Source organism: Camelus ferus, chromosome X (assembly GCF_009834535.1).
Source record: "Camelus ferus isolate YT-003-E chromosome X, BCGSAC_Cfer_1.0, whole genome shotgun sequence".
NCBI lineage: Eukaryota > Metazoa > Chordata > Mammalia > Artiodactyla > Camelidae > Camelus > Camelus ferus.
The window spans coordinates 75441731-75455681 of NC_045732.1; the positions used below are offsets into that span (position 1 = coordinate 75441731).

The following is a 13951-nucleotide window of genomic DNA, read 5'->3' on the forward strand; positions in this document are numbered from 1 at the left end:
ATTTCACTAGATGAAATACATGTGAATGCCTGCTGCCAGGTCAGACTCACAAGCATGCATTTGAAGAGGTTCTGGATCCTGTGAGAACCAGTTTTTTCTCAACCTACAAGAATGGTTAAACTGAAAGGAGCTGACAAGATTGATGGTTGAGGTTTGACCTCACAAACAAACCCTTAGAACCAACATTTCAGCTGAGGTCACAGTGTCCTTTTGCATCAGAGTCCAAAGAAGAAACAGCTTGTAGCAGTTTATATAGGTAGAACATTCCAGTAATTTAGCAGATGACTAGGTCTGTGACTTTAATGAGAGCCTCAAGTGGAAAAAAATCAGGAAATATAGGACAAGGAGACAGAAAGGGGGCTATGTTTCCAATCTCCACTCTGCTAAAAGGTATAACCGAAAAAGTTAATTCACCTATAAGGAACTCAGTTTCCTTATCTATAAAGCGTATTGGGGGTAGGAAGGGACAGATAAAAAAAATCTAATGTCCCTCCCAGCTTTGAAATGATATGATTTTATCTACAGTGACCTCCCTGACAGATACACAAGGGGGTGAAATAGAAAAAGGCAAGAATGAAAACTATCAGCAAGGATGAGAAATAGGAAGTGATAGCTGGGAGAAGTGAGTGAAAATTATAAAGGAAAGATGGATATACAGTCTGAGCAGTCAATCACTATCCTTAGTTAGGAAGCTTTGACCATTGTTTTCCAAACACCCCTTCCCCCAACTTTCAGAATTACTTCCTTCATTCTTTTAAGACTTTCTTATGGTTATAGGCCACATTTGGAGAATTGCAAATAATGTGGCTGCTACCCGCAACAGATGGGGTTGAACTTCTACTCCATCTACTTCATCTCCACAGCCAGGTGTCTGAAGGGAGGATGTTTTGAGGGGAGAAAAAAGAAAGGAGAAGCAGAGTAGACGGTGGCTTCATTCTTCTTCTGACCACATCATGATAAAAGTTTCAATTCACCAGGAAGGTAAAACACTTCTCAACTTTTAAGCACCTAATGCAAAGCCTCAAAATGTATTTTGAAAAAAACTAACTGAACAACAGTAGGAAACTGAAAAATTTATCTTTTAGAATGGAAGATTTTAAACCACCTTTCTCAGTAACTGACAGAACAAGCAGACAAAAATAACCTAGTATGATTATACATAATTTGAATACAACTATCAAGTTTAATCTACTGAGTATACACAGAACATTACTTCAGCAAATGGAGAGAACACCTTCTGTACAGAAGCAGACACAGCATCTGCAAAAATCGACCACATACTGAGCCTTAATGTAAGTCAACAAATATCAAAAGGTCTACAATCAGAGTATATTCTCTAATCACTATGCAATTATGCTAAAAATAAATAAGTGATAACTAAAAATATCTGTTTGGATATTAAGAAAAACTTCAAAACAACACATGGGGGTCAAAGAAGAAATCATAATGGAAATTAGAAAATGCTTAAAACTAAACAATAAAAAACACTACACGATAAAACCTGTGGCGTGCAGCTAAAGCAAAGCTTAAAGGGAAATTTATAGCCTTAAATGCTTACATTATAAAAGAAAGGACAGAAATAGAGGCATTAAGTATCTAATTTAATAAGCTAGGGAAAAAAACAACATAATAAAATCAAACAAAGTACAAGTATAGAAATAATAAAGAGCAAAAATAAATAAAATGGAAAATAAAAACAATGGAAGATAAACTGACACAACACTGTAAACTGACTATAACTTAATAAAAGAAAAACAATGGAAGATAAAATCAAAAGTTGATTTGTTGGGTTTTGTTCTCTTTAGCCAAATAGTATTAAAAACTTCCAGCAAAAAGAATGAGATACCATGAATACAGCAGGAATAAAAGTGAACATTACAAAAGCTGAAGAGATTAAAAACACAACAGGAAATGTTACAAAAAAAGATACACAGAGGCATAAACTGATGAAGAGGAATATGAAAACAAATATATGTATGTACATGTATGACTGAAACATTATGCTGTACACCACAAACTGACACACTGTAAACTGACTATACTTCAATAATTTTTTTAATTTTTAAATATATAAAAAAAATTTAATATAAGAAAAGAAAATCTACATTATACTGAGGTGATGGCCAGCTCTCTGAAGGTTCTACTTACACATTTATTCACTTACTGTGTTTATTTTATAGAAAAATTTTATATGTGCTAAATAAGTTATGAAAAATTCTAAATCAGGCATCATTATCCACATTTTTATCCTAGGAGTAAAATTTTTCAAATAAAACTGATAAATTTGGGGATATTTTTCTCTAAAAGAGTTTGGAAATAAGATTTCTGACTTCTTTCCTTTTCCTTCTGTATTCATAGTACAGGATTAAAGTATATTTTTAAATGCTTGAAAAATTATATTTCATAGACCTTTATCTGACCCTCTTTTATGAGCATGGTCACTTTCTACAAGGCATTCTAGTTACTTTTGACCTTGTCATCTCCCCCACTAGACTCTTCAAGGGCAGGCTCCATGTCTGATGCAAATACACTGGCCCCAGGATCAGGGAATCTGAGTTCAAGTCCCAGTTCTTTCTAAGTAGTCTGCTAACTTTCCCAGGTCTCTCAACATCTCTATGTTTCAATTTCTTCTTCTCTAATCTGAAAGGGTTGATGTATATGATCACACTGCATTCTGAATATTTTACTATCCTGAGTTAAATTTTGTCTGTGTGGACATCAATGGATCTTTCTACCAGTTTGTCAGTGGACCTCAACTCAGGAGGAAGGGCAGCTTTGCCACTATTATGATTTTGAAGCCATGCTCCCTTAAGAGGAATACAACAGGAAAAGTAAAGTAAAATCACAGTAAGACACTGAAGTACTGAAGAAATTTATTGTTAAAGCAAAAAGCCTTTGAATCAATCCAATCTATATTTACTATTTCAAGGCATGTAAAACAATAATGTGTGCCAATATTAAATTTCTCCAAAGGATTTTAACAAGAGTTATATGCTTGCTAGTTTACTGATGCTGCAGTAACATGCAAGTTGAATCATTACTTAAGCATTATAATCACATTACTTAACTCACTATGTCACTGAGTCCTGCACCCTGACTCCAAGATTTTATTTCTCTGTGAAATCTGTGTCATCTACACATCCCTCCACTTTATTGCCCTTATCTCTAGCAGGTTTTTTTTTTTTGAGATAAGTCAATTGTTAAAGGTGTAACAGAACTCTTGTTTGTGTGGTACATGCTTCTTAGACTCAGCACTTTGCCTTACAAACCAAAGAAATGTTGCCTATATAAAGATATTTTTATATATCATTACTGCCAAAGTAGCAAGATGGCATACAAAGCCACCTCAAAATCTGTTATGATAAGTCTCCAGTTTCAAGTTTTGAGATGTAATTAAACCTTAATAACAAGAATTCAGAAAGGCCAAAAACAAGTGAAACTTCTTCTGTTGTAAAGAGAAAGTACATGTGCTTTTCCATATTACTCCTACAAAGTCCAGCTAACAACCATGGACATTATATGTAAAACAAATACATGAAAACTCTAAAAGGTGGGCAGAAGAGGCAAGCTGGCTAGGGATCTCAGGACCAAAGGAGCAACACACTGGTGAGTTCCCCAAGTTTCTTTTGGCCCCATATATTCCACACATGAAGCTGAAGAAGCTGGCAACCTAGAAATGACAGTGAGCTCAGAGAACAAAAAAAGCCCTAAGAAAGGCCTGCTCTCTGTAGCCAAAGGATCAGGAGAGGGGCAGCTCAGTAGGACAGAACACTTTTAGACAATAACCACTCTATGTCCACCAAACAGCACAGAAAAAAAAAGTGACAATATCCACATCACCAAAGACTTAAGGGAGCCCAAACTTCCACCCTCACCAGACTGCATTAAGGCACACTTCTCTCTCCCTGCTGGACTGGTGTCTTTCACTGCTGCCCAGTGTATGCAGTCACCCCCCTTCACAGTGTCAGTGGAGGCCATGTAGGGAGCAGTCCAAGGCATTCCTATCCCTCTTAGGGAGGTATAACTGGAGGCCTAGTGGGGAACCAATATACCCTCAACCATCAGGAATGAGGAACCACCCCCTCAAGTGTCAACAGAGGTCAACTGGGGAACCTGGCCAACTAAACCCACCTGGCAGTAATGAGGCAGCACCCTCCCAATCTCTGACACAGTGGAGTCAGAAGAAGGCAACTAAAATGAAAAGTTTCAATAAGACACAAAGTCTCATGACATAATGCTCAAAATGTCCAGGTCTCCATCAAAAAAATCACTTGTCATATCAACAATCAGAAAGACCTCAAGGTGCATGACAAAGAAATCAAGAGAAGTCAACATCAAGATGACAGAGATGGTAAAATTATCTGACAATGATATTTAAAGCAGTCATCATAAAAATGCTGAAATGAGCAATACTCACACAACAGATACATTCGACAGCAGAACAGACAGGAGAGAGGAAATAATCAGTGAACTTGAAGACAGAATACTACCCAACCTGAATAACAGGGAGGGAAAAACAAAAAATGAACAAAGCCTCAATGACTTGAGGGACTACAACAAAAGGTCCAACATTCATGTCATCAGGGTCCTAGAAGGAGAGAAAAAGAGGGTGTAACTAAAAAAGTACTAAAAGAAATAATGGCTAAGAACTTCCCCAATTTGGCAAAAGAAATAAACCCACAGCTTCAAGAGACTGTGTGAACCGCAAACAGGATAAATCTGCAGAAATCTAACCTAACATACATAATAGTCAAACTTTTGACAAAGGAAAAAACCTTGCAATCAGAGAAAGAGAGAAATGACACCTTACCTAGAAGGGAAAACAGTTCATAGGACAGCAGATGAAACCATGGGGGCCATGATTCAGAATGGGAACACAAGATTTTTCAAGTGCTGAAAGAACTGTCAACCCAGAATCCTATATCCAGTGAAAATATTCCTCAGGAATAAAGGGGAAATCAAGACATTCTCAGATGAATATACTAATAGCTCATACAATTCAATAACAAGAAAACAAACAACCCAATCAAAAATGAGCAGAAGACTCAGATATTCCTCCAATGAAGACATACAGATGGTCAATAGGCATGTGGAAAAGATGCTTAATATTGCTAATTATCTGAGAAATGCAAACCAAAACTACAATGAGGTATCACCTCACACTGGTCAGAATGGCCATCATTAAAAAAGTCCACAAATGAGAAATGCTAGAGAGGGTGTGAAAAAAAGGTGGTGGGAATGTAATTTGGTGCAGTCACTATGGAAAATAGTATGGAGACTCCTTAAAAAACTAAAAATAGAGTTACCATATGATCCAGCAATCTCACTCCTGGGCATATATCCACAGAAAACTCTAACTAGAAAAGATACATGCACCCTAATGTTCATAGCAGCACTATTTACAATAGCCAAGACATGGAAGCAACCTAAGTGTCCACTGACAGATGACTGGATAAAGAAGATGTGATACACACACACACACACACACACACACACACACACACACACACACACAATGGAATACTCAGCCATAAAAAAATAATGAAAGAATGACATTTGCAGCAACATTGATGGACCCAGAGATTATCAGCCAAGTAAGTCAGAGAGAGAAAAATATAACATGATATCACTTATATGTTGAATCATCTTAAAAATAATATAAATGAACTTATTTACAGAACAGAAACAGACTCACAGACATAGAAAACAAATTTATGGTTACCAAAGGGGAAAGTGGGGGAGGGATAAATTAGAAGCTTGGGATTAGCAGATACTAACTACTAGACACAGAATAGATAAACAAGGTCCTACTGTATAGCACAGGGAACTATATTCAATATCTTGTAATAACCTACAGTGGAAAAGAATCTGACAAAATATATACATGTATAACTGAATCACTTTGCTATACACCAGAAACTAACACAACATTGTAAATCAAGTATACTTCAATTAAAAAAAAAGAAAAACCCTGAATCTTATGATATTTGAGGTACTGTGCTAACACTCACATATATTATTTAATTCCTATAAAATCCCTTGCTTTCTCAATTTAAGATGAGGCAACCATGACTCAATGAAATTAAGTAACTTGCTTATGTACACACAAGTAGCAAGTGGCAGTCTGATTTTAAGGCAGGCTTACAACCCTAACACGCTACTTGACACTATAACTTTAAGTCCACCACGTTTAAGTACTACTTTATGTAATAGATGGGATATCTGCTGTTGTCTAGTAAATGATTCCTAGTAAATAATACATTGCTAATTAAGTATTTCAATTAGGAATTCAATCAGAAACTAGAACAAATAAATGTTTTTCAAAGATTATAGCTAAGAAATTATGAGAACAATTTTATGTTACAAAGGCAACGTTTAATAGCATGACTTTCCGTACAAGATTATGACAATAAGCCTTATAATGGTATATGATGCTGAAAACTAGCTGTACTAGATTTTTAGGTTGTTATACAGGCATAGAAGTTTGTGATCGGCTAAAGACCGCCAGATTTTCTAAGACAGTAAAGGAACAAAATGACAGAAAAATTACGTTTTGTTAAATGCTTTTAATTTTCAAAAGCCAACATAAAGTTAACTTTAAATTATGCTGAAGTACAAAAATATTACACAAAAGGTACTGATATGTTAAACTGTACACCATCTGAAACGAATAATTTTGGGGTAGACTTCCTAAACTGTTCGACAAGTATGCCAGCCTCCAATCCACACAACTTAAATGAACTTTCATTTAAAGGAAAATTTCTTAGGAGAAAGATAAGTGATAATAATACAAACTCTTCTCATACAGGTTCTTAAAAAACAAAGATTCAATATATGTTTCTGACACTGTAAACTTTCAAAACCTTAAACTTTCAAAACTTAAATTAAAGCCATCCACAGATTCCTCCCATATCCACACATTTAATGCCCTTAAAGAAATACACTCATCCCTAATGATACAAAGGCTTCTCATTTTTAGATAAAGTTTAACTTAGTGTAGATCTATGCTTATTGTCCTCTTTGTCCATGTTTCTTACCAAAATACAACATTCTATTCTAGTTTCAGGAAAAAAAAATTTTTTGAAAAAAATGGCTCCCACATGCATTGAGAGGGTTCATGCGACCTCATGGTTCTTTGCCTGATGCAGCAGCTGCTACCGTGTTCTCAGTTACTTCAGGAATTTTTACAGTTTATTGGCGTAATGTGAGAGTTTATACAATTATCTACAGTATGTCATGACTAATACATGCACATTACTAATATTACAAGCTTGCTGTTTGGGCTTATTTTTTCCATTAAGAAAAATGCTGACATTGTTATGTTAATTATCTTGGGATTCTGTGGTGTATCATGTTTTCGCCTCTGAGCAAAAACTTTAGAATCCATTAAGTTCATATTTTTTAATTGGCATATTAGACAGTGTACCGGTTTCAAGACCCATTTTGGCCTTCAACCAAGTCCACCTATCAGTCAAATAAAACATGCAAAAATTGTCTTCATTAAATCACTCACCTAATCAAAATCTGCCAGTGGGTCCCCTCTGCAGTCTAGTATTCAAGTCTCCCCATTTTGGGGCTCCATTTTCCTGCCTTCTCTCTTGCTACTAAATACCACTCAATTGAACAGATCTCAGGAATCACCCGAACAGCCTTATCTTTGCATCCTTGCTTACGCGTTCCCTTCACCTGGACTGTCCTCTCATAGCAAAATCCTACTTAGCCATCGGGCTCACCTCAAAGCTGAAGTCATTGGTTGAACCTACCTTGATAAGCCCCACCTTGTCTACTCCTTTGGCACTTTTTTTCTCAATCTCCTTTCACAAGTCTGTACATATTTTCTATTCAATGTCATCGCAAGCTCCTTGAAGACAGAGGCTTTTGTTTAAGTAATTTAATTTCTTCCGCTTCATTAGATTATATACCTTTTTAAAATTAGAAGGGTTGGATTAAATGATCCCTAGGGATCCTTCTGGATCTAAAATTTTATATGTCCATTTCTTGTTCCTCCTATAGTGTATATTGTAGTTATCTGATAAATATTTTGAGCTATCTGACTTTATCAATGTTGATTATAAAATTACCCAGTTATGGCTACTGGAAAACATTCTAAGTATTACAATTTCCAGATGACAATTAGGAAGAGCTTCCACGTTAGTCAAGCAGTCATAATTAGTAAGCTAAATATTCACTCAGTCATTTTCTCACTCAACAAATATTAATTAAGTGTCAGGTCCAGGTATCAATCCCTGACATGGAGATGACTGACCTGGCCTCTGCCCTCAAGGAACTTGCAAGCCAGTGGGAGACACAGAAAAGTTAATGCACTACATACAATAAAGACTGATGAAGAGAGGCACAAACAATACTATAGAACTATATGGAAGAAACACCTAGCAGTGGCTATGAGGTAGAGGAGGCTCAAGAAAATGTTCCCAGGAGAGGAGAAAAGTAAAGTGAAACCTGATGGACAATAAGTAGTCAGCACTTCAGGGAGAGTACCAAGTACAAAAGCATGAGGATAAGAGAACATGGCAAGTCAGAGGAAATGCAATTTAGAATGCAACTTGAGGAAGTGTGAAACAGGGGCCTACAGCTGAAGCAGGAGGGACCAGGAGAATTCCGTTTGGAGGCATCTTTGAGCTCGCCTAGTGGACACCGTGAGCAAAGCTCACCCTGCTGAGTTGAGGAACTTTATGGACAAAAAGGTATCATTGAAATTAAATGGTGGCAGACATGTCCAAGGAATATTACAGGGACCTGATGTCTTTATGAATCTGGCGTTAGAGGAATGTGTGGAGATGGCAACTAGTGGGCAACACAACCACACTGGAAGGGTGGGAAAATGAGGAAATCGTGTCATTGCGTTAGAAGCCTTGGAACGAGTCTGAACAATGGCTGTGTTCACCAGAGAAATCAACTGATTCAACTGATTCCGTGTGTCACCCCTCCACATTTTACTACAATAAAAATTGGGTTGTGGACATTTTCTTACTAAACATTTTTGTTAAACTTTTATAATAGTCAAAAAAAAAAAAGGAAGGCTGAAAGCGAAGCTAGAGGGCCAGACGAGAGTCAAAATCAAGATGGGCTTGTATGTTATTGCTGACAAGTTTGGATTTTTATCCTTAAGCAAATGGGTAGCCAATGTTATGGAAATATCTCCAGATAAGTCATAAAACTGACCAAAGATTCAAGTTTTACATTAGAAACAGTATACAGCAGAGACTGGTAGTTGTTCCCTGATAGCTATTCTTCCCTTCATATATAGTAGTAATAATTTTAGCTGGGCACATGGCCACATAGCTAAAGACCACATTTTCTAGCCTCCCTTGTAGCTAGATGACACCTTATGACTGAAGTCTGGCCAGTGGGATATGTGCGGAAGTGATGTATGAAACTGTTAAATTATGGATACCCTTAAATGGAAAGAGTATCTTTTCCCCAGCACCTTTCCCACCCCTTCAGTTGGAATGAGAATGTAATAGTGAGTTACAGCAGCCACCTGGGATAACAACAGGGAAGCTGCTGATTGAGGTAACAAAGCAGTAAGACAGAAAGAGCCCAGGTACCTGATAGCTGTCATCCAACCCTGAACTGCCTACCTGGATATATGTAAGAAAGAAGTATGTTGTTTAAGGCACTGTATTTGAGGGTCTCTGTTACATCAGCTTAACTTATATACATAAGAATATACAGTGGAATTTAAAATTGGGTCTAAAGGACTCAAGAACTGTACATACTTACTAATAACATAAGACTGAATTACAAAAGGAGTTCTAGGAATCACATCTTTCAAGCTTAAGTGAGAGTGTATAGGTTATCAGAATGTAACTGGGCTAATATAACTTAAAGCAGTACATAAATAAAAGGCAAAACTGAGTTATCAACATAAATCACCTAAATCATGTGGTTAGGATAGTGTAGCAATGGGCTCATGCTAATTTATGGTCCTAAAATTACTATTCCAGTATTCAGAATGAGGTGGGGTTTTTTTTTAAATGATAGAAAAATTTAAATTAACAAAGATGACATAGGAAAGGAAGGAACAACATCCACACCTGGATTTAGCAGTATCCATGCTCCCCAACCTAAGGAAATTAAATTTCTAAGGTTCTCAACTATCAGATCAAAGTGAGTAAGTATAATAGGTCTTCAGGAGTCTCAGGTTGCCTTGCATATACCATTTCTAACACAGCAAGCTATACACAGGAGCCCAAAAGCCCTTTGGGGATACCCCACCAAGGCTTACCCTATCCCACCCTGCTTTCTAGGGTTGACATCTAGCCCTCCCCTTTCCCACCATATTGAAATTTACCATCAGGGTCAGACTCTTGGTATCTTTCAAGATTATAATTACATATTAAGTAAACTATTCCATGTTAATGAAGATAGTTTAGAGGAGACATGGCCAAGGCCTTCTGTAAACCCATTTTAATCTGCTAGAGTAAAGTACCTAACCTTCATTTGGTTGGATCAAAAGAAAGTGGTTAACTACAAACCAAAGCCAACACAAACGAACAAAAATTCTTTAGAAGTCATGGGTCTAACCAAATAGTGGAAATGCCAGGTAAATTATAAGACTGCAGTACTCTTGGCAAAGAAGTAACATTTTAAAAACAGAGAGAAGCACTAGGTGTTCCTCAAATCATGTCATGGAAGTTATCTATTCCTATACAAAGAAGTCCCTCGACAACTAACTATATTCCTCCAATTGAATGGTAAATGACGATGCTCACAATTGCGATGTTATGAGCTCCATTTCAGTCACTGAAAGGGATGCAGGCAACAACCCAGAAGGTACTTTGGGCACACAAAGAAAGAACGAGGGTTTATAACTAAGGGCAGCACTTCAGCTTGATGGAGCCAGAGACCAGTTTTCCTCTTCCTTGTGATAGTTATGATTGACTCCAACCAAGAGGATCCAGAGAGACACAGTAGGCCTTACAAGGCATTTCCACAGCTCTTTAGGAGAACAAAGGGAGCAACATACTGGGACTGCCTCTGAGAATGAAGACAGGACTTGGTCTTGTTCAGCACTGCATCACCATGATCTGGGTCACAAGGTGCTTCACTAATTTTTCTCAAATGAATTTACATAAAATACCTCATTTTCTCTCAACAGAGACATAGTGCTACCCTACATAGTAAGGTAATTAGAGCCACTGAGTCTCCCTTATGGGCAAATAAAGCAGATTCATCTTTATAACAGACAGATGGCCCTAACCCACTTAGAGCCATTCTAGACCATTTAAGAATCAAAACCATCTTCAGTACTAACTTAAGCAGAAAATCAAAGTTATTATGAAGTAATAGTTTATGTGTATATTTTGTGGATTCATTTCTTAAAACCAACGAATGAGATCTCATGTCATAGAAAACTCAATTTGCACATTACTCTAGATCCTCTCTTCTCCATGGTGTGATACTTTGTCATTCAGAATGGCACTCTTAAAGCTGTCCAATTTGGCTTGCCTTAAATAAGCAGATTTCTAATCTATTTCCACATGGCCCAGTATCATAATAGCTTGATAACAAAATTTAGCAATGAAAGAAGACCCCAAATCTCCTAAATCAAAATTCCTAAACCAAGCATCTTTTTAAAAAATTCCACAGCACTTGATTCTTTGACTCCAGATGATGTGAACAATTAATCTCCATATACCTCCATGATAAACATATGCTTCCACCTGATTATCACAAAGGTACACTTAGCTTAATTCTTCCAGTGACAGCAGTGTCACCTTATCTGATTCTATCCCACGCACTAGATGTGAGATCACCTCACCGTAGGCACACATAAAGAGCAGAGAATACATGTAGGCAGACAAGAAAAAAACCCGAAGATTCACAGCAAGCCATTTTGCGTGAAGCAAGTCCCTTTAACTTCAAATGAAACTAACTACTTAGGTGCCTGAATAGAAATTCAACTCAAGTATATAATAAGCACAGAGAGGAAGTTTTAAATAACATTTCAAGACTGTTCTGAAAGAAAAAGTAGATATAATCTGAAGTAACGTGAGACTGAGCCAAGATTAATTCATTTAAAAAAGACACCTAAGTTCTGATGCATATTGCAGGTATCTTGAAATATTTTTAAAATTATCACTCTTGGAATTTTTGAAGCTATTGGCCTGCTTGTAAGTTGTCTTATTTAATGTGTTAATAAAAAAGCATACATATTACTTATTAAAAAAAATACACCTATGCTCCTCAAGACATCTAATTATGCCAAAAGATGATTTTTAATAATAAAAAGATAATAGCTATTCTTTAGCCTGAAAGATAACACAGACTAAAACTTACTACTCCAATGAAGAACTGGGAACAGCCTTTTCCCTCCCACACCACACACACAGATATTTGGTTTACTAATTCCCACTAGACAGAAACATAGTCCTTGACTATAACTGGCTATACTTGGTGAAGTCTGGGTGGCTGAAAAATCTTTTCAGACATTTTTTTCAAAATATTCCAATTATCTCACATATCTGTATACAGTATCACGCAACACATTTTATAAGACAGTTTCTATACTGTTTTATAAGGTCATCCCAATACTATAGCCCAGCAAAAAAAAAAAAAGTAATTCTTTTATTTCAATCATCTATCCAAGAGTAATCTATACCCGGCATAACCTTCAGAAATACGAAAAAAAAATGCCAGTGTATGTACGTAAAATTTCTCAGGCATCTCTAGCTCTGGCTTATTACAGAAGCACGCGTAGACAGCGAGGTAGCCATTCACACGCAAAGGTTTAGCAGTTTTGTTTCTAAATACAAGTCTGGCCTGGTTATGTAGTACTAATAGCAATACATTTGTGATAAATACATAATAAGCAGATTTATATAATAAATTGAACTGAGAATTCAAAATCAGATAAATACATAATCCTTTGGAAGACTAGTCACTGATCATAATGAAATTTTTTAAAAGGCATTCTACATCAATTTGGAGCTAAAAAAGCTAAAAAAAAAACCTGGAAAAAACAGCATGAGATCAGTGTGACACTGAGCAGGGACCTATGAATAGTTTGACAGGGAAGGAGTAGTACCAATAGGCACACTGCTTCCATCCCCTTTGTGGCCACATTTGTTTCAAAATACCTATTTCTCTTTTCGGGATGATGAAAGTATTCTAAAATTGGCTGTGGTGATGGTTGCACAACTCCGTGAATATACCAAAAACCGTTCAATTGTACACTTTTAATCCGTGAATTGTATGGTAGCTGACTTATAGCTCAATAAAGTTGTTACCTATTTTTAAAAACACGTTTGAGGAGCAAAACATTGTACACAAAAATCGAGCTCTGACTGGCTGCCAATATAGAGGAATCTGAATTTGATTTACCCTAGAAGTTTTTTCCCAGTTCAAAAGAAACACACACACACACACACCTGTGCACACACATGCAATATACATGCACAAAATTGGGGGCATTAAAATATCAGAATACTTCCCTTGCTTTTCAATAAGAACCCCTTCAAAAGTGCCTTACTGAAGATACCTTGCCAGCTTTAACACCGTACTATGATCGTTCCTCTATATTTCTCCAGAATGTTTTCTTACATGCCTCATTTAGCTAAAATGTTCTTATATAATTCACTGTGCCTCGGTTTTCTCATCTGTAAAATGGGGATAGTACTTGCTCCTACCTCCTAGTATTGCTGTGTGGTTTAAGTGTGTTAATGCATATAAAGCAGTTACCATGGTGACATACTCATGATGGGTACTATAATAAATTATTATTAATTACTGATTGGTATTAATATTAGTATTGGCTGATATCAAGTTGCTTTACGTTCTCTGTTGCACTTGCTAGATGGTAGGATTATTTCAGGGCATTGGATACCTCTTTTCCCTCCTAATAGAATGCTTTACATATAATTACTCCACAAACGCTTCCTCAGGATGTTTAAATACCACACCTATATGATGCCAAAAGCACACAGAA

The 13951-nt window shown here is 36.5% G+C and overlaps 2 protein-coding genes across 9 annotated transcripts in view; one reads left to right on the forward strand and one right to left on the reverse strand.

Moving 5' to 3' along the window:
* KLHL13 (kelch like family member 13) overlaps positions 1-13951 on the reverse strand; it is a 156645-nt gene that overhangs the window by 133392 nt on the left and 9302 nt on the right. The gene's annotated exons all lie outside the window — the stretch shown is intronic.
* Positions 8364-9186, forward strand: LOC116662164 (small nuclear ribonucleoprotein G-like). The gene has a single exon (XM_032475588.1). The coding sequence runs from the start codon at positions 8694-8696 to the stop codon at positions 8844-8846; it is 153 nt and encodes a 50-aa protein (XP_032331479.1). The 5' UTR covers positions 8364-8693; the 3' UTR covers positions 8847-9186.